The sequence below is a fragment of the Sceloporus occidentalis genome, unplaced genomic scaffold (genome assembly GCF_023333645.1).
Source record: "Sceloporus occidentalis isolate IW3139 unplaced genomic scaffold, rSceOcc1.0.p SCAF_10, whole genome shotgun sequence".
NCBI lineage: Eukaryota > Metazoa > Chordata > Lepidosauria > Squamata > Phrynosomatidae > Sceloporus > Sceloporus occidentalis.
The window spans coordinates 8171775-8197273 of NW_028316990.1; the positions used below are offsets into that span (position 1 = coordinate 8171775).

General features: G+C 41.3%; 1 protein-coding gene across 5 annotated transcripts in view; it reads left to right on the forward strand.

Moving 5' to 3' along the window:
• LOC149305798 (protein BANP-like) overlaps positions 1-25499 on the forward strand; it is a 177127-nt gene that overhangs the window by 31946 nt on the left and 119682 nt on the right. For all 5 annotated transcript variants that reach the window (XR_016271701.1, XM_089476711.1, XM_089476709.1 and 2 more), the window contains 2 exons: positions 11192-11314; positions 12432-12607. Coding sequence is in view for 4 of the 5 variants with exons in the window: in XM_089476711.1 (XP_089332837.1) it covers positions 11192-11314; positions 12432-12607 (299 nt within the window). In the remaining variant the exon portion in view is untranslated. The remainder of the gene's footprint in view (positions 1-11191; positions 11315-12431; positions 12608-25499) is intronic.

Here is a 25499-nt window from a genome sequence, read left to right on the forward strand (position 1 = left end):
TTGTGGCATAATCATGGCAATCAACATGTGAGACATCATCCGATCATCTCACTCAGAATAATTGCCTAATGTTATGAAGGGTAGATATATAGTCGGCCCTCTGTTTTTGCGGGGATCCGTTCCAAACCCCTCGTGAAATGGACACTCGCAGATATTCAAGCCCCATAGGCTTGAATGGGGCATGTGCCCATGAGCATGCACGAGGTGTGCGCCACGGGGACGCACCCCATTAAGAATAATGGAGATCACCCCTCCATAAATATTCAAGAGCATGGATTCAAGTCCACAAGAAAGGAGGGGAAACTATATTGTGGCTCTAGGTCTGTAATTACCTTGATAATAATTATGTTCTGTATTGTTTTGCTAGAGGCCAGTATTCCTTTTTGTTTTTTTACTTGATTAATTAATAATTCTGGACTAGATTGGCCTTTGGTCTGATCTAACATGGCTGATTGTAAGTTGGAAATCCTAAAAAGTTGCTGCTGGTGTATACTTTACTGTGCTAGTTAGACCATGGTTTGACTCAGTATAAGGCGTGATTCCTAGAGAAACCATAGGAAGTCACCTGCGAAGCACCTTTGAAATTAACTGAAAGAAAGAAGTTGGTAGCATGATCTTTCATTGACTTGAGCCTACATCTTTGGATATAACACTTGTTCCCAATGCACCTTGGAGACCTTCATCATATGCTGACTTGCCAAGGCAAGGTCCCTGGCGAGGCATCTCAAGTAAAGATTGTAAGCCTTGATGACACAAGAGCGGATTTGCCTCTTTCAATTCCACGGCTTGTTCAGTGCTTGTTCTCTTTGGAATTTTGCATTTGTTGCACTTAGGAGCGAAAGAGCCAAGCATGCCGTAATTTAGTGTCGAGGTATTACAATTCCTGGAAGAAATGTAGCCTCTTCCAATATGAGCATTTGGTTCTTGGGTTTCACAAGGTCAGTTTATAGAATTAAGAATAGCCGCTTAAAGCCAACACAGTTTATGGGACTGAGAACAGAGTACAATTATTCACGCAAACATATTGCAGAATTAGATTTGTCAAACCTTCTTGAACTGACCGAGATATGAACCACATTCACTTCACGTTTCCAAAGCCAGCTGCTATTAGCTAAATGGTTTCTAATGAGCCATTTGTTTTTAAATTGTTGAAGGCTTCGTGTAGCAAGTTGAGTGCTTTGGGCAATCGATAGATAAATAATAAGATCAAATAGAACTTGCTTGTTTTAATATGTGTCTTGGGGGCGGGGGGCTGAAGTTAGTGCATTTGAATTTTTAATCACATCTCTTGGGGCAAAGAACAATAACAAGTTTCATGTTGCAGGAGATTATGGCAAAAAGATCTTGTAAAAATCTCAAAATCTCCGCAAGCCAAAAAACTTCATAAAAGATTTTCAAAGAACAAAAAATTAACAAAGTGATAACCCTAACCAGAAATGGAACAAATATAAAAGCTTCAAAGGGAGGACATTTGAGATTTTGTGTTGCGTTAGAAGGTTTGTCTTTCATTCTAACCAGTTAGACATAACAAATGCTTAGATGGGGGACAGAAAGAGTCGCACCTTCATAAACCAGATGGATTGGGTCTCTGTTTGTGTGACCACCATACACATTTTTTCTGGGCTTATTCTTCAGGAACAACGGACTCATTGATATACTCCTCTAAGGAAGTATATCAGTGTGCTTGAATCCGTGTATAAAAAATCTGTGTATAAGAAGGGCCGACTGTACTTGCATTTTGTGATTTGGAGGCTTTGGAGGATCTCACTGGACTAGGTAGGATTTTAGGATATTTGCAGTTGGTTAGTAGCCTTGTGTAACCTCCAGATTGGCCTCTGAGATCTTATTCCTAAAGCTTAACATAACAGGAGGCTGCAGCAGATCTCTATCTAGCCTTGGTGCTCAAGGACTGAGACTATTTAAGCTGACTGTTGCCTCCTGTGACCATCTCAAGCAGATGCGTGTTTGTGTTTCCAGATCATTCCATTGCCAGCTGAATGACTAACTTAATAGGGCAATGTATAGAGATCTTGTAGCACCTTTGAGATGAACTGAATTATGAATTATGCATCTGGTGAAGTAAGTAGACTTTGTCTACGAAAGCTCATGCTGCCAACTTTGTTCTTTCAGTTAGTCTCAAAGGTGCGACAAGATCTCTCTACATACTAATTCTACAGACTAACACAGCTATATCTTTGGATATATCTTTGAATTCTACCATTAATAGGGTAATAGACACTTTTTGGTTGGTTTCTACTGAGAAGATTTTTACAACAAGTAATGAAATAGGGGAGCCCAGGCAGTACAGTAATTCCTACTCTTATTGTCTCCTCCTGATAAATAGAATGTATAATGGAAACTTTGCATGCAGATCTTATTGCTCTTGGGAAATTTGTGCTCATTTCTGTACATTTGCTACCAGCAGAAGCTTCTGATGGATTGTAATCTGAGTGAAAAAAGGAGCAACCATCACTTGCAGAATTCTGAAGGTCTTAGTAGATGTGAGTAGACTCACTTTGCCATCAGATTGGAAGAACTGCAAGATGTTTCCTGGTTAACAGTAAACAGAAGGGGGCAGAAAAGCATTATATATAAAGCTGAACCTTTGGCTTTGAGAACTGAAAATGCTTGGCAAGTGTAGTCTTTGCACATGGGAATTGGGTTGGCAGTCCAAGCTTTAAAAGCCATCTTCCATATGATGTGGCTATAAATCAAGCAATGTGACACTCAGGGTGTCCTTTTTAAAAATCAAGAGGCGGACAAGAGCCTGTAGGTAAAGTGTGACTAGAAAGAATGGATGGGCAGAATCCCCCTGGTATACAGAAAACATTTGAGCCATAAATAAGTCTGATGGTTTATCACGCACCATATGAATCTGAATATGTAGCACATGTCCTCCATTCTGAATGTCTGGTAGAAAAAAGAATGTCCTTGTCTACAGTAGTAAATGCTCGTACAGTGTACTTTCAAAAGTTAAATATAGCATTGGGAAGGCTGTTAATTTCTGAATCCCACTTAGTTCATTTGGGAGAAGTTAAGCAGAACCCAGAAGATGAATAAGTTGGGTTGGCCTCGTTTCCAGCAAAGAAGATTTGGGGATTGTGTCATCCAGCCCATCATCCATCTGTCTTCTGGTGGGTTTCTGATCTTTTTTCCCCTCTGTCACAATCTTAATTAAAAAATGTTTTATTTTAGGAAGGCTTTACATAGCTTCTGTCTGCACACCCTCCCTTCCTGCTTTTTATGTATGGATGACACAGTGGCCTCATTTGTAGATGGAAGTTTATTTCTTTCATACCATGCCTTTCTCCCAGTGTGGTATAGTGGTTTGACCATTGGACCATGACCCTGGAGACCAGGGTTCAATTCCCCCACTCGTCTATGGAAATCTGCTGGGTGACTTTGGATAAATCGCACCCAGAAAACCCCATGATAGGTTCTGCCTTAGAGTTGTTCTGTCAGAAATATGTTCTGTCAGAAATAATAATAATAATAATAATAATAATAATAATAATAATAATACAGTGGGCCCTTCCCTTACGTGGGGGATCCATTCTGGACCCCCCCCCCTCGTGTAAGGGAAATCTTACGTAGGCTGGCACCCCATTAAAAGTAACAAGGTTGTGCCCACACTGCAGATGCGCACCCCATTACTTCTTCCAGGCATGCCAAGGCTTTTTCCGGCGCGGCTTTCAGCATATCCTGAAAGCCACATATATGGCCCGCACATATGATGCGGGCGCACTGTAATAATTTTATTTCTTACTCACCTTTCCTCACGGCTCCAGGTGGGTTACAACATAGTTAAGACACAATCATTACATATGATTTGAAATGATTTGAAGGCACACAACAATGTTTTCTCCCAGCAATGGGATTCAAGGTGACTGTACATCTTTAAAAAACACAGTTGTTGTTTGCCTTCAAGGTGTTTCTGACTAATTGGTCTATAGAGAAAACTTTTGCAGTTGAACATGTCCTTTCTGTGCCCCTTTTATCCAATTGATGGTTATGGTAGGTAATGCCTCTGTATTACAGCTCTGTATTAAATGGCCTCCCTGGAGGGGAACAAACCATGACAGACTTTGTTTAAATAGGGGTTTTCCAGTTTGGTTGGTGAAGTTGGGGTTTGAAATCTGTAAATCATTCCCATCTACATGTCTGTTGCATTCAAAGGGGGTCTTTGTAGAGCTAGAGCTGAGGGGATAAACCCCAACATAAATGTCTTCTGTAGCTGAGAGAAAGCCACAAGTTTTGCTGCATAGCTGAGCCGAAATTTTTTGGGGAGGGAGAAAAAAACAACATACTTAGAATGTTTTAATAAATGCTACTCTTTTCTGACTGTTCAGTTTTGCAAAACTGACCACAACTGCATAAAGCTTTCAAGTCCGTGAGTCACATTGGGTGGACAGCTGGTATGTTTTGGCTTCCGACCATAAAGGGCATAATAACCACAGAGGGCATCATTATAATGTCTGGCTTGTTGTCCAGATGCTCCAGACGCCAGTGAAGCAAAGAGAATTTTCTAGGTGTGAAATTAAGAGCTCCATGGATTCTCTCTTTCTCTCTGTATATAGTTTTGTGTACATTTTCCAGTCAGCTTTTTAAAGTTTTGTATCCTGGGTGGTTTTTAGCTGCATTGTTTCATGGTGCAAGTCGCTTTGGGTCCCATATGAGAGCAAAGTGGGTTATAAATTAATTGTGTTGTTGTTGTGTGCCTTCAAGTCGATTTCAACTTATGGTGATATTAACTTATGAAAGGTGAATCTGTCATAGGGTTTTCTTAGCAAGTTTCTTCAGAGCAGTTTAACCATTGCCATCCCGTGAGGTTGAGAGAGTGTAACTTGTGCTTTCACCTCCTCTTTGACTTACAGCGATCCTCTCCTGGGGTTTTCTACAAGATTTATTTTGCAAGGAGGCTTGCCATTGCTTTCCTTTAAGGCTGAGAGATTTGCCCAAGTTCACCCACTGGGTTTCCATGGCTGAGCAAGGATTTGAACGTTGTTGTCCCAGAATCTGTCCAACATGCAAACCACCATCCTATGTTAGCTCTGTAACACATATTGTCTACAATCTCCTGAAGATCTATCTCTGAAGATGCCAGCCACATATGCTGGCGAAACATCAGGAATAAACTCTTCTAGAACATGGCCACATAGCCCGAAACACCCACAAAAATCTGTGGATGCTGGCATGAAAGTCTTCAACTAAACAAATGGGTCCTTGAACAGATCAAGCCCGAACTCTCCCTGGAAGCCAAGATGATCAAATTGAAGTTGTCGTACTTTGAGCACATCATGAGAAGACTTGACTCAAGACAATAATGCTGGGAAAGGAGGAAGGTTGGAGAGAGAGAAGAAGACCATCCTCTAGATGAATAGACTCAACCGGGAAGACATGCCATCAAACTACAGGGCCTAAGCAAAGCAGTGGAGGACAGGAGGTCTTGGAGATGTCTCATCCATAGGGTCACCATGAATTGGGGTCGACTTGAGTGCAGTTAACAAAAACAAGATACAGATGAATGCAGCAGCAACTGTTCCATACATTTAGAAGCAGTGGCACAAATCTGCTAATTGGATCTACTTCCAGGGCAGGTGCTGAAATGGTCTCACTGGCTAATCTTTGACATTGGTCTAGAGCAGTGGATGTCAGCCTTTGGGCCTCCAGATGTTTTGGACTTCAGTTCCCAGAAATCCCAGTCAGCATGCTCATTGTTCAGGAATTCTGGGCGTTGGAGTCTCAAAAATCTAGAGGACCAAAGGTTGAAAAACACTGGTCTAGAGAATCAGTATTTTCAAAAATTCAAGGTACCATCAACCATATTTGATAAAAGTCATCTGTTCCCAAAACTGCATTTTTGACAGTTTCAACCCTGATCCTAAAAATCTCACAATTCCTCCATCCACCCAAGTAGTTCTATAAATAGGCCGCTACTCTGCAAGAATCAACTTTTGTTCAAATTGTTCCTGTATGGGTTTTTCCTTAAACCTCCTTTCCCATCATATCCGACTTCTTTGAACGCCTAGCTTGCGGGGGGCGAAATGTCAGTGGATTCCTTCTGAGATCTTCCGCCCACCCTTTCCCCTTTCCTGCCAGACTATTAAAAGTCATCTCAAGGAAGCCGAGGAGAGTGATGCCATTTGAAGGGTGCCAAAAGCCCTCTTCTTTTTATTGGCCGTCTTTTGGATGAGTGACAGGTTATTGGCCACAAAAGCCGCAAGCGAATAGAGATGGCTGTGAGTCACACATACACTTTTCCATGTTAAAAGTTGCCTCTGGCAGGAACTTGTTTGCAAAATACAAACGCGTTTTTCCTCCCCTGAAAGCAGAGGCCAATATTATGACTGCCTGAAAAATCTAAACCTGTTGCTTTATTAATATCTTAAGTAACGGTTCAGGTTTATTGTCTTTAAAAACATCTAAGTTATTTTTGTATTCCCTCTTCTTCTCCCATATTGAGATGGCGAAATGGCTAATTCTGAATGTTCGTATGATCAACAACCCCAGAAGACAGAAGGGTCTCTGCATTCCCAATCTATCCAAGAAGTGTCTGAATTGAGTTTTATGCCCCTCTTTCTCTCCTTCCTTCCTTCCTTCCTTCACCCTTTGGATGTGAACATCCAAAAACACAGGTTGTGTCTCCCTTATTCAAAATGCTTGGGACCAAAAGTGTTTTAGATTTTGGCATTTCTGCGATCTTGAAATATGTGCATATACATAATGAGATATCTTGAGGATGAGACCCAGGTCTCAACACAAAATTCACCTATGTTTCATATACACCTTATACACATAGCCTAAAAGTAATTTTATACACATTATTTTTAATGATATTGTGCATAAAGTATATTTTGTGTGCACTGAACCATCAGAAAGCAAAGGTGTCACTCTCAGCCACCCATGAAGAAAGTTGGTTTTTGGAATAATTTGGATTTCAAAATTCCGGATAAGGAAGACTCAGCCTGTATCACTCATTGATGAGGGTTAGCTTGGATAATACATTTTATTGTAAACTTTCCTGTGACTGTACAATCTTGAAACATGCTTTAAAAGAAGATTTAAGAATGGTGCTTCTTCTCCTTCATAGCTTTCTCCATCCTTGGCAAGCTTTGATTAGTGGCCTACAATTTTTTGCTTGTAGCAAGCCATAGGTTGTTGTCTTATCCAAACCTGAAAATGATGGTTTGGTGCACACCAGGATTGGGAAGGCAACAGAGTCATCAACAGGGTGGTTCAGATGTGATGTTCATCCAAGGCTGAATGTCACATACAGAAACGCCATAAACCAGGATTAGGAGCTTCCCAATCCTGGTGTGCACCATATATATGTATTTCAAAGAGAGAGAGAGAGAGAGCAAAGGATCCCTCTGGCATAACTTAAATAAGGCCCATGCATATATATGTATGTATGTATGTATGCATGGGCTTTATTTAAGTTATGCCAGAGAGATTCTTTGCTGGAAATCAGATGATATATAGCCAACCCTCCTCATTTGCAGCTTTGACTTTTGCAGATTTTATTATTTGCTGATTTGAGTAATATGTTCTCTCTAGAAATCTATAGGTCCTCTAGCATTACTCTGCTGGAAGTTGACCATAGACCCATGATGAAGGATCTAGAGATTCCTAGAGAAAGCACTGGTCTAGTATTTGTAAGTCCTCCACTGTGAATCTGTGGTCAACATCCAGTGGATGTTGCCCATTGAGTTGCCCTGGAGGACGTGGAAATTCCTAGATAGGTTGTTCGCTCAGGTTAAAATATAGTGGTTTTTTATTTGTCGTTTTCTCACTTTCATGGGAGTCTTGTACTCCTAACACCAATGACTGTGGAGGGGGCCGCTGCATTTTAAAAAGCATCTTTGTAGAATCATAGAGTAGAATCGGTAGAGACTGCAAGGGCCATCCAGTCCAATCCCCTGCCATGCAGGAATTCACAATCAAAGCATCCCTTACAGTTGGCCATCCAGCCTCTGTTTAAAGACATTTAAAGAAGGAGACTCTGTGAGGGAGTATATTCCACTGTCGTACAACTCTTACTGTCAGGAGGTTCCTCCTAATGTTTAGGTGGAATCTCTTTTCCTGTAGTTTGAATTCATTGCTCCTGGTCCTATTCTCTGCAGCAGCAGAAAACAAGCTTGCTCCATCCTTGATATGATACTCTTTCAGATACTTAAACAGGGCTATCATATCACCTCTTAACCTTCTCTTCTCCAGGGCTAAATATAAGCAGCTCCCTGAGTCTCTCCTCATGGGACATGCACTCATGCTCTCCTTTCACCCTCACCTGCAGGACAGTATAGATTGGCACCTGTGCGCACCGGCAGCCAAACGCATCTTCCGCATCCCACTTGCTCAGTCACTCTTAGCTTCCTTTTGAATAGCACATTCATATGCCATATGTGAAGAGCCATTTCAGCTGCAAGATTTTTCCTCCAGGTTTCTTAATGAATCCAGCACATGCCGTATCAATGGCTGCATTTAGAAGTTCACCCGTTCACGGGGCTTCAGTATTACGGCTTGGATCTTGGCACCTCTTGTTTGTACAAATGAAGCGGCGAGCGAATGCATCACGCACGTAGCTCCAGTCAGTTAGAATTGCTTTTTGCCAGAAATTTTACTGAGCTGAAGGAGGATACGTGTGGCCTAATTCAGTGTCACTTTGGAAAGGGAACGCTAAAGTTGTTTTTTTTTGGGGGGGGGGGGAGGAAAGGATGACAAGAGGAGCTCGACAGAGTCAGATTCCCTGCAATGCAGAGGAACCATAGCCCTTTGCGCTCATTAAATTAATTACTAATGGCTTATATCAGGACATTTCCTTTCCTTTCATTTTAAAGTTGTTTTAAGTTAATTAAATGCCATCAGGCACACTTTAAAATCCTCTACAAAAATGAATTAGTTCTTTTTTGGAAGAAAAAAAAAGGAGGACTTTCTGATTTTTATATCAATTTTCATTTTAAAAAAAGACTTTCTATTCAAAGGAAACTACAGAATGAGCAAAAGCCTGAGGTCTCCATAAACGGAAGCTTAATTTTATTGCATTTATCTCTATGGCTGCAATTAATTATTCAGAGTGTTCATTAAAATTACAGTCTTGGTAAGTGACACTTTTTAAACAGGCATTCCGAGTTTATTGAAATTGAGGGATCTGGGCGATAAAAGAATTGGACATCCAGGAGGACAGCAATAAAGTATCTGAATGGAGGTTCATAATGCCATTTGAAATTCACAAGTGGAATGTTAGACACCTGAAATGGTTTTTTTGGGGGGAAAACATGAAAGAGTCCAGATTAGCCTGGTCTCCATTGTGGGACCCTCTCTTTGGCCCATTTTAATTGGAGTGCTGCTTTCTCTATGCATGCAAATAGATGCATATGCAGGGCTGACCTTTAGCTGAAATGAATACAGAAACCTGTTCTTGCAGAAATATTATTATAACAGTGCATGCTGTGGATTACTTGACAGTGCAGAGTGTACGTTCTTTATCCAATATTCCCTGAATACTATTGTTCTAAAATGATTAGAAGAGCCTTGCTGTTTCAAAGTCAAAGCCTATCTAGCATAACATTCTGTTCATACACTGGCCAACCAGTAGCCTGTAGGAAACTTACCAGCAGGACATGAGTGTAACATCTCTCTCACATCCCACTGCCACTGATACACAGTTGGCCCTCCATATCCATGGATTCTTCATCCATGGATTTCAAAAAGATATAAATTCCAAAAAGCAAACCTTGATTTTGCTCTTTTATACAAGGGACCCAATTTTACTACGGCACTGGATTTAATGGGATTTGAACATCCATGGATTTTTGTATCCATGGGTGGTCCTGCAACCAAATCCCAACAGATACCAAGGGTCCACTGCATAGAGGGGGATACCATCCATAGCACACGCTATATCCTACCTCTGATGATCCCAACCTCCAAGAAATTGTCTAGACCCCTTTTTAAACTGTCTGTGTTAGCAACCATCACTACATTTTGTGACAATGAATTCCACAGTATTAACTCTACACGTGGTTCTGTCATCTGTCCTGATTCTCACACCATTCAGCTTCAGGGGGTGACCCCAGGCTATAGTAGCATCTTAGAATTTTAGAGTTGGAAGGGCCATATTTTAATGTAAGCCGTATTTTAATGTATCCTGGGAGGAGCAGGATATTATTAATGTTGTTGTTGTTGTTGTTGTTATTATTATTATATAGTCTAACCTCCTGCCATGTAAGAATACACCATTAAAGCATTTCCAAATGACTACGTTAGTTGAAAACCATGCAAGAAGTACAGCCCACCACTTTCTGAAGCAATCTCTTCCACTCTTGAGCAGCTTTGACCAGCAGAAAGTTCTTTCAAATATTTAGATGGAATCTTTATTCTTAGAAATCTAATCCATTGGTTTGCCCGCTTCTCTGGAGCAGCAGAAAACAAGCTTGCTGCATCATCCACACGACAGCCCTTCAAATATTTTAAGATCTCTACTATATCACCTTTCAACCTTCTTTAAGATAAACGTACTCGGCTCCCTAAGCTGCTCCTCATAGGGCTTAGTTTCCAGGCCTTGCACTGTCTTAGTTACCTTCCTCTGGACTTGTTCCAACTTGTCAGTATCCTTCTAGTATCCTTCTAGTATTAGGAGCGAGGGAAAGAGAAAAGCTTCTCACTGTCTGTATTCTCTACAACATGCATAACTGTATACATCTCTATTATATCTTACAAATACTTCATCTCTTCCCCTCTTCCCTTTTCTGCTGATAAAACAGGCACGCAATTTGAGCTCCTTTTTGGAGTTGGCAACATGAGGCATTGTTAGATTTTGGGGCTAGCAGACTTTTTCTTCTCCTTCTGTATGCTTTGCGTTGGTGTTTTTTTGAGGAGGGGAATCCTAATTTTGCCAAGGGTCAAAGGGCGTTACATAATTCTACTGGAGCAGTCAGCTCCTTGAAGGAGTTATGAGTTCTTGGAATGGTACAAAGATCATAAGATGATAGATTACAAGCTTTAGTGTATGATACATAAGTAAACAGCCTTGAAACCAAGAAAAGTGGAGCAGGGAGGGGGGAACATCTGTGCTGGTTTCGTATTTCATGGAAGGGCATGCCAAAATTCCAAAAGTGGGTTAATGAATGAATGAAGGGCTTTTAATCCTTTCCGTGCTGTCACTCCTCTCTCTGCTTTATTGTCTTTGCAGCGTCGTTCCCCAGACCACAGTAATACTCAACAACGATCGTCAGAACTCCATTGTGGCCAAGATGGTAGGACAGGAAGAGCCATTGAACAGAGCGGCAGATTCATTGGAAAATATCCTGAACACGTTAGTAACAACTCAATAGTCTTATCCTCCTATGTATATAGACCACACTTCCTCCCATGCCAGGTCCAAATATTTCCATTTCTCTGCAGTCCATCTCAAAACAGTGACAAAATGTGATGTCATGTCACTTTCTGTTGCCATTTTGAGAGGGGCTACAAAGGAAAAAGTAGCTATTTAGAGGAGTGTGGGGTTCTGCGGGTGCTTATGGGGGTTAGAGTTTTCACATGTTTTCACACTCTGGGAGGGTTCTGTTTGTCTGAAGGTCAAACATTGCCTAAAATCATGCTGAAACATTGCTTTAAAAAGATTTTTGGTTGGGGTTGAGGGACTTTGGGGGAACTGATGGGGGTTTTCAGGAGTTACAGAGATGAGGTCCAGGGGCATAGGCTGCCCTGTACCCATCCCTGTTACACTGTCAGACTGTTGCAGCCTCTAGCTTACCGTTTGATTGTATTGCCTGGGAGAGGTTCTCCAGAGTTTCCACTAGGAAATTTTCTCCAACTTGGAGAAACTTGCTGGGGCTTAGAAATACAACCTGGGACCTGTGAGGTTAGGGTTTTGAGGGGAGAGGCTTGAGAGCATGTAAGGAATGGGTTCCAAGGTGTAAAACATGTGTGGCCATTTTCTCAGGAGCATCCTTTAGATCAGAGATGGGTCACTTTCATCCCTCTAAATGTTGGACTGAAGCTGCCAGCCTCTCTAACCAGCAAAATCAATGGTTGTAATGCTACAAGGAAAGGGGAAGCCTATCTGAAGAGTCCACTCTTTCACCATGGGTCAGGGATTGAGCAGTTATGAGGATGATACAGTGGAAGAGATGTGGGGCAGACCTTGGCAACTCAGGACTAAATCCAGTGTTAGTTCAATTGAAATAAACTGGGACTTGTTAGTCTCATCGTACCTCAGTCCCAGTTGTTTCTATGAGTCTTCTTTAATTGGGAGTAACTAATTGGATTTAGCCCTCAGTTCCATTGTGCTAAAGTTATTTTACTCACTTTCTTAGCCTTCATTTCTGTACTGGTTTTCTGTGTTGTTTGAGGCCATATGCATGATGTGACATCATTTTAGGTTTATAGAGTTATTCACCTTTTCCCTTCTCTCATTCCATACTCTCCAGTGCTGTTCCTGGGCGGAGGCAGAACACAATTGTGGTGAAAGTCCCGGGGCACGAAGACAGTCACAATGAAGATGGAGAGAGTGGTTCTGAAGCCAGTGACTCGGTTTCCAACAGTGGTCAGTTAGGAAGCCAGAATATCGGGAACAATGTGACGCTCATCACGCTGAATGCTGAAGGTAAGCATATAGTTGTTTGAGATCTTGGGCCGGTTTGTTTGAAAGTTGGTGTCAGAATAATATTTCGACTTTCACTGAGCAATGTGCTCAAGGTAGATGGACTCATTAATGGACATCATTGTCCCAGTCTCACTTTGAGGATGTCCAGGCCTTTTTATTCCGTATGGACAAATATTTTATTTGAGACGGAATTATTGAGGTTGATTCTTATGAGAATATGATTGGTAACGGATAGCAAGCGTTCTTCCCTTTCTTGCCTGAAAATCTGCAGTCTGGTAAAAATGAAAGTAACCGCCATCTGAAGAGAGAACAATATTTTCAACAGTATTTCCAAGACTTAACCTGTGTTGCCCTTAGACAAACTTTTAATGCCTTCCATTTTCAGACCATGCCATCAGCTCACCTGGAGGGAAAGTATGAAAGTATTCCTTGTGCACAACGGCTGTGTGTTCCTTATTTATTACATTGTCTATTTTATAGTGAGCCTAGGATGCATTTTTTGGGAGACCTCTTCGGTGCAAGGGCAGGTTGGATATTGCCTCATATTATTTATGGCCTGTTGATAGATCATTCTAAATCCAGTACACTCAAGGTTGCCACCCTTCATAGCTCAAAAAATCTGCTGCAAATTCTTAAAGGCATTAGCAGTGGATTGCAGAGGAGACCACTTGTTGTAGTTGCTTTTATTACTGTTGGTCTGACATTTCAGAAAGTAACTTCTGATTAACTCTTTCATTCTTTAAGTTCTTTTTAATTCTTTTGGCACACATTGATAAGTGTTAGTAGTAGAGGATTTGTTGTACCAGATATATTGTAGGTATATACTATTGTTTTGTAATGGACATTGTAGCCCAAAAGCATAAAACTAAGTGCTTAAATATTTGGACTCCTTCTGTAAGATGTAGTGATATCACCATTTTCGTGCAGATACATGTGTCGTAGTTTTCTCTCAAGTGACAAAAACCTTATAGTTGGCTTGATTTGCTTCTGGTATTCAGAAATGCTATATCTAAGTTGCTTCTAAGACTTCTTAAAATGCCTCCATCATCTGATAGATGTTTTGTCTCCAAGTCTTTCTGGCATTGTTCAAAGAGTCTTGGCATTAACTGGACAGCACTGAAGTACATTGAAGCGTTCTTTCATTATTTCCTAAACTGTGTTGCTTTGCTTTCAGTTAAAGAATTAAGGCAGAGGAAGACAGAGTTCACTCCACGGGTTGCATTCAGCCTTTAGGGTCTCAATGTGCAGCTCCTAAGCTCCCACAAACTCTAAAAGACAACAATAAAATAATTCTGGGTAATTTTTCACCCCAGGGTTGCCAAAATGCCTGTGAGACACAACTTTTTGCTCCCAAGATGCTTTAATAACCCAATAGAATCCCTCCAGAATTGGCCAGAATTGAAACCAAGAGAGATGTTGCTCAGTTCCCGTTTCAACTTTGGCTGATTTTGATCAGATTTTGGCAGGTTTCTAAGGCATGGAGTGGACTGGCAGAACTTCTGCATGTTATATGTTGCAGCACGTTGCAGCATTTTTGAGCTGTTTGGGGGCAAAAATGCCTCTGATTTTTTTTTTTATTAGCAGCTCTGGGGGCTTTGGCATGCCAGTGTGGTCTTGTGGTGAAGATTGGCCCCCATCCTCTCCTGTGTTGCCGCCACTGAACTAATGAGTGATGGGCATGGGATGGCTTCCCAAATGCCCATAAAATGCCCCTTCCTGTTATGGCTTAGTGTCACTCAAACATTGCATCCCATAGATTTTGAAGCAGCAGACGGTAGAAGTAGTGCAGCCTACTCAAAGCAATATCCCACTTAAGTGACCATCTTTCTTTCATTACTTGTTCTTATTGGTCCAAACAGTCCTTGCATTCCTGGAACACACCCAGAAGAGAATCCCCCCCCCCCCCAGAGACCCTGGTAGTCTTGCAGATCAAGAGCACTTGATTTCAATTTCATATATATATATATATATATATATATGTGTGTGTGTGTGTGTGTGTGTGTATGTATGCATATGTATATGTATATGTATGTATATATATATGGCTTTCAAAACTGTGACCTAATTCTGCGGTTGCGCCTCAGAGTTGAAACCTGGCCCTATGAAAACAGCCTCGTTCCTCTAGGAAGCAACATAATGTACCAGCATGCAGCTCCTGTAACTCATTATGCCCTTCTGTTAATGTGGAAGGCTTTTGAAAGTAAACGGACTTTTGGCAACTCTAAACAATATTTTTTAAAAACAGGAAATTCCCATAAAAACATATTGTTGATAGGAGAGCCTTGTCAGCAATTTTTCCATTTCCCAAAAAAACAACCTACCCCCCACTTTAAGTTCTGCCCATCCAATCGTTGACGGTGTTTGGGAAATCAACTTTTCAATATGTCTCTAATAATCCCCCTTTTTTGTGTAGTGCATATTGTGTTTGTATATATTGCAAAATTAAAAATAGGTGCAACGATCAGTTGAGCAACGGATGGAGAAAAGAGTAGACAGCATGGCAAAACAAAGGCATAGAGACCGGATTCTAACTGAGATGGTTCATCTATGCCTGGGTTGGAATGCTTTGGTTTACAATTGCATGGTGGAGGAACGGTTGGCATTTCTTCTCTGGATATCCCCCTCTCTCCCATTTCCTTCATATAGAAAACTCATATGTAAACAAGAAAGGTCTACTAGTTAGTACAATTCTGTCTGACATGCTGGTTTTCTGAATGGAGGGGATACTTTGTAGGAAGGGATCCTTCCACTGTTCTCTTACTTGGTGTTGTCCATGGGTAGTTTTATCCTTTGTGAGAACTTGCTCAGGGAAACATGGTGTGAAGTCTGTGTGAGTGCGCCTGGGCTTTAAAATCTTCGTTGTTTGTTGTTGTTGTTGTGTACCCTCAAGTCATTTCCAACTTATGGCGACCCTAAGGTGAAGAGTCAAAGTCCAACACTCAAAGCACTACACCATGCTGGCGGTCTTTTTCTTGGTCTCACCACCTTTCCAGACACGTTTGGTGGGCACGTGAGAGACAGGGTCTTCTCAGTGGTTGCTCCCACGCTTTGGAAATCCCTCCCTAGGAAGACAAGAACGGTGCCTACTTTGCTGTCTTTCCGTCAGCAAATGAATCAGTGAGCTGAATCTAAATTTTTATTTCCCTCCTTTTCTCTCTATTAAAGAAAGTGTTAACTGTAGAAGCAACACTCATTTTCATTCCAGTTTTGGAGCCCTTTTCAAAAAAGCCTAAGCAGGGATTAATATTCATCAGCATTGATTCTGTGTTTGTGCCGTTCGTGTCTATGCCTTCCACCTTCAAAGTTCTTTGCAAAAGTTCAGATGTGAATGGGGTTTCCCGCTGCCAGTGAGAACTGAACTATGTTTGTGTGTTGTGGTCAAATTTTCTAACCAGCCGGCAACATTTAAAACCTTTCTCCCACCAGTATATATCAGAAAAGGCAATAATTTTGAGTAATCCTCTCAACTGTTTATTTAAGTGAAGCAGTTTCTGACGGAGAAAGAAGAGGTTGTCGCTTTTTGACCTTTTCAACGCGATTCTTTGGCAACGGGTTTTCACGCAGACAGATGTTGGCCTTTAAATAGGATTATTGCATACATAAAGGCTGGCGAAAAGTGCCTTGGGGAGAGCCATCCAGTAAAACGTTCTTTGAGATTTATGAAAGCTTGGAGGATGGAGATTAGTAATACGAATTGCCCCTTGGCCATCTCCTTGGTCCCAGCCTTCGGCTTCCTGCTTTAGAAGAGGAGAGGTGACTTTACTCAGCTAGGGAGAAGGATTGGAAAATATAGCCGCTCCACATCAAATTACCGCCTGCAGTTTTAACGCTTTTAAACATTTGCACTGTGCTTTATAGTGCCTGTCACAACAGATCTCTGAAGGAAGAATGGCTGGAGCCATTATTCAGAAAGGAAACGGTCCAGCAGAAGCTTTTCAAGGCTCCTTGGACTGCGGAGAACAGCAATCGAAGAAACAGAAGCAGGAGAGCCCCTTGGAGCCCCTGTATTGGGAGAAAGGCGGGAAATAAGTCAATAACAATAACAATAATAATTGTGTGGATGTCTGCATTGTCCTGCATTGGCTTCCATACTGTGTCACAAGTTGCTTTCACATTTTCATTGTTGTTGTGTGCCTTCAAGTAGTTTCCAACTTATAGAGAGCCAATGTGGCGTAATGGTTTGGGCATTGGACTATAACTCTGGAAAACAGGATTTAAATCTTTGCTCGGCCATGAAAAAGTACTGGGTGACCCTGGGCAAGTCACACTCTCTCAGCCTCAGAGGATGGTCATGGCAAACGCCCTCTGAAGAAACCTGCCAAGGAAATCCTGTGATAGGTTCACCTTAGGCTTGCTGTAAGTCAGACTTAAAAGCAAACAACACATACACAAGGTGAACCTATCACTGCATTTTCTTGGCAAGATTTGTTCAGAGGGGGTTTGCCTTTGCCTTCCTCTGAGCCTGAGAGAGTGTAACTTACTCAGGTTCACCCAGCTGGGTTTAAATGGCTGAAGAGGATTCGAACCCTGTTCTGCTCGAACCACCTTACCATGCTGACTTTTAAATGTTACGGGAGTTGAAAGATGCAGTTTGCAGGTCTGCAGCGGAGAAGACATTGAGTCAAAATGGTGGTGTCATAAAGCCCTGAATTTGTCATAAAATGTTTTGTTGCTACACGGGTAAAAACAAAGATGTAGCATAAAGAAGGAAGCCAAAGTAAATTTGGAATTTGGAAATGTTACCTTTTTTGGACTACAATCCCCTGAATCTGCAGCTATTAAGAGGCAGACCAAGGCTTAACTGAGCTGGAAATAGATGAGAATAATATGTCTTAATATAGTTAATAATATTTGTCAGTATGAACCCTCTCCTCTCCTTTTCTTTCTTTCTTTCTTTCTTTCTTTCTTTCTTTCTTAGAAAAAAAGATTTTATTAGTGCCCTTTGATACTGTAGAGGGAGCTCTGGGTCAACTGAAATGGAAAGCCTTCTCAATTATGTGCGATGCTTGCGCACAGGGGTGAGCATGGTATTTTACAGATAAGTAGGTCACTTTCTTCACCTCTTTGAAACCTGTGAGATGATGTCAGTATATTAATGTTTGTAGACCTGCCCAGTCAGCCTCCAGCTCCCATTGTTTTGACTACAGGATTTCCTGCAGCATGGCACAGCTCAATCCCTCAAAATCACATTAAATAATTTCCGTATGTTTCCATTTGTAGCCATCGCTTCCTTTACTAATTCATTTCAATTTCATTTATTTAATACATTTATATCCTGCTGCATCGAGGGATCTTTTGGACACAGTTTTCCTTAAAAGGCTCACCAGAAGCCAAAAATAGTCTGCAGTTCTCTCTCTACCCAGAAGTAAATTCTGTTGACTTCAGCGGGTGTTACTTCCAAGTAGGTAGGTTTTTGGTTGCAACCTAGGAAAACATAAGTGTTTTCGAAAAACTAAAGCACATTATTCTACCTTTGGGCAAAATATGAGTCCTGATATTTGGACAGTGACACTTACAGTGCTTGCTTCTGGAAAGTGTTGAAGCTTTGGTGGACCTTCTCAGGAAACCTTCTCCATAAAGAGAGTTCTGCCAACAAGGTGCCAGCTTTTACTTACTTTCACTTCGGCTCAGAAGGTAAGGAGCTCACAATATGATCTTAACATTCAGACAAGTCGGCTCACTGTAAAAGGGATTCCTCTTTTTAATTAGCTTTCTAGATAGGACGATCGAGTCCTGTTTGAATCTCTCCTCCTCTGAACTCCTGCAGCAGTTAGCTTCATATACAAAACGTCCAAGATATAATCCGTTAGCTTCAGTGGATTATCCTGAAATGCAGTAGAGCTGGAACATCAATACCAGCTTAAGCCCAACTATAACAAAAAGGATGAAAGGTCTTCCAAGCATCGCAAAAAGCCCTTTGGGTTTTTGCAAAGGGTTTCTGTAGCTTTGGGGTTGCCACCAAGAAAGCTTCTTTGCAGCCCTTCTGACACGACGGTTAAGAGGTGTTTTTTTTGGAAACTGCTCAGGATTTTTAAAGAGTGGGATAACAGGGGAGAGGTCATTGCTTGGGCATATTGAGGCCAAACTGGAAGATCATAGTTCGAGAAACCGGTACCTGCGCTTGCGTTTCCATGGCGGAAAACCAAGCAATGAAATATCTACATCCTCTGAAGTGCTTTCAAGAAAGTGATGGTGGTAACGGTTAGAATATTTTTCAAATTCACCATTAAGTGTTCTTCCAGTGCCACTTTTTCCCCCCTTGCAAAGGACACTTTTCCTAGATTGACATATCATTCAACTGCTTCCATGTGTGTGGGGCTCCCATTTGCTTTTGCTGCGCTTTGGAAATTTGCTCATTCTTTGCTTATATAAACACTTTTTTATTTTAGTGTAAATGTTTGTTTTTTTAGAAAAATGATTCTTGCAAGCTATGCACAACCTGTCAAATATTTTAGCAGGGTGTTTTGTCATGCCAACATTTATCAGTGTAGATAGAGGCTGGGCTTCTCAGAGGTTTTGGTGGGATCAGAACAGAATAAACATGCAGACTTTTTTTGCAAGGAGATAACATTTTTCTATACTCCAGAGAAATCAAAAGTTCAAGACGGAGCATGGGGATATATGGCTATGGATATATGCATGTCTTGCAGAAATTTGGAAAGGGAAATTGTAGACTCATGGGACTGGTCTAAGGATCATGTTTATCCGTGCGTCCTCAATATACTCCTTTTAGCCACAAGTTGGTTTACATGGATGACTGGAATCCAGACAGGTCATTCAGTAAGGACTGTACAGAAATATATACATGAATTAAAACACATGAACAAGCCCTTTCAGGCATGTTCATGCATAGCAGACTAACAGAATTGGAATTTGTGAAAGAACAATTCAAGAGCCCAAGAAGACAGGAGCAGAGCTAAGGAAGGCTTTGTGTTTTTTTGCAAGTGCTGTGTTTCAGCTACTTATTATAGAGTTTAGAAAGTGAAGCACTGCGGTTAGTCATTTATTGGCTTTAATAAATAGCCTGCTGCTTTACTGTTTCTGTTGTCCATTAGTTTTCTGCTATTGTTCCTTGTTTTCAGAAACTCCAGGAACAGAAAACAAAAACAGGGAAGCACGTATTCGCAGTGGAAGAATGAGTGGAGACAAAGTCCCACGTGTTAAATGATAGCATATGAGACTTTCTTCTCATTCCTTCAGAAACTTCACACCCTTCCGATTGATGAGACGATGGCTTTGTTGAGAAAATGGCATCTAAAAATGCCCTTTAAACATAAAACGCTACCTTTTCCACCCATAAAATAACATTCCTCCTGCTTACATATCTTGGGGTAGCTGCATTGGCTATACAGCAGAGTACAATAATATCCAAAATCCACAATACAGCCATACTTGAGATTTCATATTGGAGAGACTTGTAGTTGGTCACATCCAGCTTTCTGAAGTGTGTGGTGATGGAGAAAACAGCAACTGTCCTTGTGATACTTTCTGCAAGTCAAATTTGGGGAGTGAGAATTGGGAACTTGATCCGTCATCATCTATCTCTTGTCCCTTATGGTCTTCCAGAAAAACTGGCATCTAGGTAAGGTTATATGGTTTTTGGGATATTATCATGGCCTGGAATGGGCAAATCATTTCCAGTTACAATGAAGGCTTAGTTAGATAGATTTCCTAAACAGAAACACTCTGGGTGGCTCTTTATTTCTAATAAAACCCCCTTCAGATCTGTATAAGTATCTGCCAGTACCTTCTTTTTGTATTTTAGAAATTGGAGAAACTGCTGTGAGCTTTGCAGTTTTCATTTTTTTAGTTGGCAGTTAGAGTCATAAAAATAAGCAAATGCAGATCAGTCTAAATTTTTTCAGAAGCGGTCAGAGAAAACTTTAATGAAGTAAGGAAAGTTATTAGCCTTTGTGGGACTATCCTTGGTCACCATTGTTCAGCTCATTAAGTCAATAGCATTGGACTTCCAGATTGGTTCCAGACACACAAATGACAGAGCTGACAATTGTGTAAGCATGTGTGCATGAAAGTAGACTTGTGCAATTGAACAGTCCATCTGCATGGGATTTTACAGTACTTGAAAAAAGCAATTGTTAGCAAAGGGAGAAAATCTTTCTGTCTCAGCCATGGCAGCTTTCACGTTTTGTTTCCCTCCCACAAAGACAGCAAAGAGGTTTGTGGAACTATGACATCCTTTCCTCTCTTGTTGGATTTTTAAGTGCTCAGCACTGTCCATGGGAACATTGAGTAAGAGTTCAGGCAGCTAAAAACTGGGAGAAGGTTTGAAGGGTCTTGGTGCGATTTGCAGAAAAATCAAATTTTGTAGCAGAAAAGTGAATGAGAGCGAAACAGACATGGTTTTTCACCCCTCTCTCTTGGACTGTGGGATTGAGGTCATTATATTATATATACTGTGCCATTATTTATAATGAAATTTGGAACATCCACGGATTTTGGTATCAACAGCAGGTTCTGGAACTAAACTCCAGTGGATACCAAGAGCACACTGTACTTTACTTGGTTGATTCAGCAGTTCATCTCTACTTGGATTTAAACCTTAATTTCTGAAAGGAAAAGATACCCGAGGAAGCTGTTTGTGGAACTGGGGAAATTGCTCTTGAAGGAGGAGGTAGAAAACTGATCTCTGAGTTTATGTGCTCTTTGCAGTTTGGGGTTTGATGCCTTACATCTCACCTGGCACTCATGGGGACTACTTTGGCTTTTCTTCCTTTTAACCTCCAATCATGGAGCCCTTTCTCTTGAATATTGCATGCATTAATTTGATTTATAACCTATCCTTCTCCCAAAGCTGGGATTCAGGACAGCTCACAACAATTTAACCTAAAAAGGTACACCTGAGAAGATAAAAAGATGTAATATTAAACCACAGTTCAACAAATTATCTTATTAAAACATAGTTGAATTAAAAAGAATTCAGATGTAGCTGAGTTGTTTTAAAAAATACATAGGAGCATCCAATAGAGGAGTAGGCGACAAGAACATAGTTCCCCATATCATCAAGTGTTGCACAAATGAATAATAAGGCTGATGTTTCAGCCATCAGGGAACCTCTCTCTGTATTTTTGAGCGAGGTAAATAGCTTTTGCCAAACGGAAGCCCACCACAGCCGAGCAACAGTTGAGAACTTGGTTATCTGAGCATTGCTTAACCCACGCTTCCATTTCTTTGGATGCAGTTATTGGCCACCAAGAAAGAAAGAGAGAACACAGCACTTATCTTCGTACAAATCTCCTTATAGATGATGATTTAGTAAAATGGTACATTGGGGAAAACAACAGCTAATTGTTTTTTTTTAAATGAGATTTATTTTACTAGACACTTAATTTGTCTCATCAGAAATCTTTTGCCTCGGTTCCTCCCTGCCCCACTCTTCTCTATTTCATTTTCTATCGTGTGAGGTTTTTTAATAGGGCCCAGGAGAACATTGAAGATGAAGATCATGAATGGATCTCCGGGCACTTGTAGTTTTTCTGACTCTTAGCCTATGTATCCTTGATATGTGTACTGCAAATGAATCCCGTTGTCCCAAGAGTGCCGTGGCGTTCCTTCCAGTGGACTTTTGGTGGTAACTTATTCCATATGTTTTAGAACCCCTTTGGGTGATATTGTTTTGCCAAAATAATTTTTGTTCCCAGTATCCAGAGGTTGAGATCATTTTCCTTGGATTTGTTTTCTTGATCATTTTTGAAGAGTTTGTCAGTTTCATAAATCTCCTGTAATGGAAGGGGGAAAAAACAATTAAGTCACTAGCAATTCATTTGTCTTGGCCAAAGATAATACGTCAAAGAGATGAGCAGCCAGTGTTACAGTAGAACTTGGAAAAGGCGCTTGGTTGGAAATCACGGAAGGGGCTGTGCGTGCCTTCTTCACGATGAACATCCAGGCAAGTTAATGAAGGAATGAGACTTCAGAGTTAATTCTTTCACACTTAGCACTTTGCTTGGGTGATTGTGATGGCATCTTGGTAGCCTTGTGCAGATTAGGAATTGACACGGTACATTACACCAGTGCTACTCAAAATGGTGGCTGTAAGTCCGTGGGGAGTTTCCAGGAGAGAAAAAAAACACCTGTGACTGATGTGTAGAAATATGGTACCCGTCCCCAAGACACTGGAAAAATAGTAATTGCTAGTCCCCCCATCAGATAGCCCGAGAAACACTGTATAAAATGCATATTTAAAGCAGCACCAAATGGGTAATCAATTTTATTACAATCACAGATCAATCATAAAGGAGTCCTGGTGGTACAGTGGTTAAATTCCAGTACTGCAGCCACTCACAGCCACAAGGTTGTGAGTTGGATCCCAAGCAAGGTTCCAGGGTTGACTCAGCCTTGCATCCTTGCGTAGGTCGCTAAAATGAGTACCCAGCTTGTTGGGGGCAATTAGCTTACACATTGTAAACTGCTTAGGGAGTGTTAAATCACTGATAAGGGGTGTAGAAATATACTTGCTATTGCTATTAAAAGAACATAAACAGAATACGGGGGGGGGGGGACAAACAGATCCCAGTTTACAAGAATTCTTGGACATATACAGTCAGCCCTCTTTATCCACGAATTCCACCATTCATGGCTTGAAAAACTGAAAAATATAAATGGCAAAAAGCAAACCTTGATTTTACCATTTCATGTAAGGGATACCATTTTACTATGCCATTGTATTTGATAGGACCTCAGCAACCACGGATTTTGGTATCCACGCCGTGTGTGTGTGTCCTGGAACCAAACCCCACTAGATACCAAGGGTCCACTGTACATAAATAGCAGTTCAGCAGCCATCTTCTAAATCAATACCAGATAGCAGATGGCTGTGCCAAGGGATCTTGTAGCACCATTGAGACTAACTGAAAGAAAGAAGTTGGTAACATGAGCTTTCAAAGACTTGAGACTGCTTCCTCAGATGTAGACTCAAGTCTACAAAAGGCTCATGCTACCAACTTCTTTCTTTCAGTTGGTCTCAAAGGCGCTACAAGATCCCTTTGCATACTGATTTTACAGACTAATATGGGTAGGCCTTTGAATTCTACCACCAAGTTTATGGTTAAGCATGGTTCCTTTCATCTCAGATTGTCAGTTACTGAAGAGTTAAAATGGGGGAAGGCTGCCACTGCTTTTGTGCCCTATTTCCACAAGGCATGGGGTTAGCTACTGCACGAGGCAGATTTAGGAGCTGCAGCACTGTTTTTATGTTCCTAACACCTATAAATCATTGACTGCACTAATCAAGACAATTATGCATCTAGTATCCATATAATAATGGATCTAGAAATAAACGGGGTGGTTCAACCATGATCTCAAGTCTGAACTCTCCCTAGAAGCCAAGATGAATAAACTGAGGCTGTTGTACTTTGGCCATATCATAAGATGATATGCTTGGTAAGTTCGAAGGCAGTAGGAAGAGAGGAAGACCACATTCCAGATGGATAGACTGCATCAGGCAAGCTATGGTCACCTTGAGTTTGCAAAACCTGAGCTGGGCTATTGATGATAGGATAACTTGGAGGTCTCTCATTCACAGGATCACCATAAGTCAGAGTCAACTTGAGGGTAGTTAATAACAACCCCTGTGCTATCTTTCCAAGATGGTCACTGATAGCGATCTTCAGAAACGGAGATAGGGAACATCAAGTGCTCTAAGCACTTAGCAACGGCTAGTGAGTCAGAACGACTTTCACACGCTATGCTTTTGTGTGGTTATCTTCCACATAAGCGTTTCTATATCCTGGCGCGCCAAGCATGGGAAGGAGACAACATGGGAAGATAACTCACAACTTTATGAAGTGTAAAGACGCTTGCTTATTTATCAGGGAAAAAAAGCTTGGATATATTTTGCTTATGTTGATTCTCCGTTGAGAGTTTGGGTCTTTTTTTTGGCAGGTGTCTGTATTTGTCTGAATAGTCTGTCTGCTCTTGGAGCACCTACCTGTATCCTCCCCGTTCAGAGGTGTTTTGATCATCCTTCCCATCGAACAAATCCCTTGTTGCGATGCTAATAGCTTACAAATTAGGTTCCTTGGGTAGTGTTTATGTCTTCCTGGCTTCCAGTTAGATGGATGACATCAGTGGGAGAAAACTAGTGGAAAAAAGTTCCTAGACTGTGTTCCAAACTGCAACCCCTGGCTGACCTGCAAGCTCATAATGAATAGGCAGCAATCTCAGTTGATGAGACTCCTTTAGAGGGTTGGAACCGGACCCATGGAGGGTTTTTCTGAGTCCAGTTACAGGCCTGGCCTTTCTGACCATGTCTATCCACTCTCTGCCCAACTGATGTAAGACTCATTGAAACAATGGGAACTTGGTAAGCCAACACTTAATGTGTGTTCCATTGATTCAATGTGTCTGTTGAAGTTAGGACTAAAGTGCTGGACTACAACTCTGGAGAGTAAGGTTCGATTCCTCACTCAGCCATGAAACCGGTTGGATGACTTTGGGCAATGGTCATCCATCACACTCTCTCAGCCTCAGGGGAAGGCAATGGCAAACCTCCTCTGAACAGATGTTGCCAAGGAAACCCCATGATAGGCTTGCCTTAGGGTTGCCATAAGTCGAAAATGACTTGAAGGCACACAACGCACAATAGGAGTATGGGTTTTGCAGTACTCAGTGTCCTCTCACCTCTTGATGGGACATAAGGTCAGTAAGTGGCCTGATATCCTCTGCTGCATGAGGTGCTCTTCATTACAATGAGGATGGCGGCGTATGCCATGCTTAACTTGGCATATGATCTGGAAATAATTTTCTCATAGTACTTTGGAAATGAGCGAGAATGGTGTAGTGGTTTGGCCGTTGCTCTGTGACCCTGGGTTCGGATTCTCACTCAGTCTTGCAAACTCACTGGGTGACCATAGGCAAGTCATACCCTCTCGGC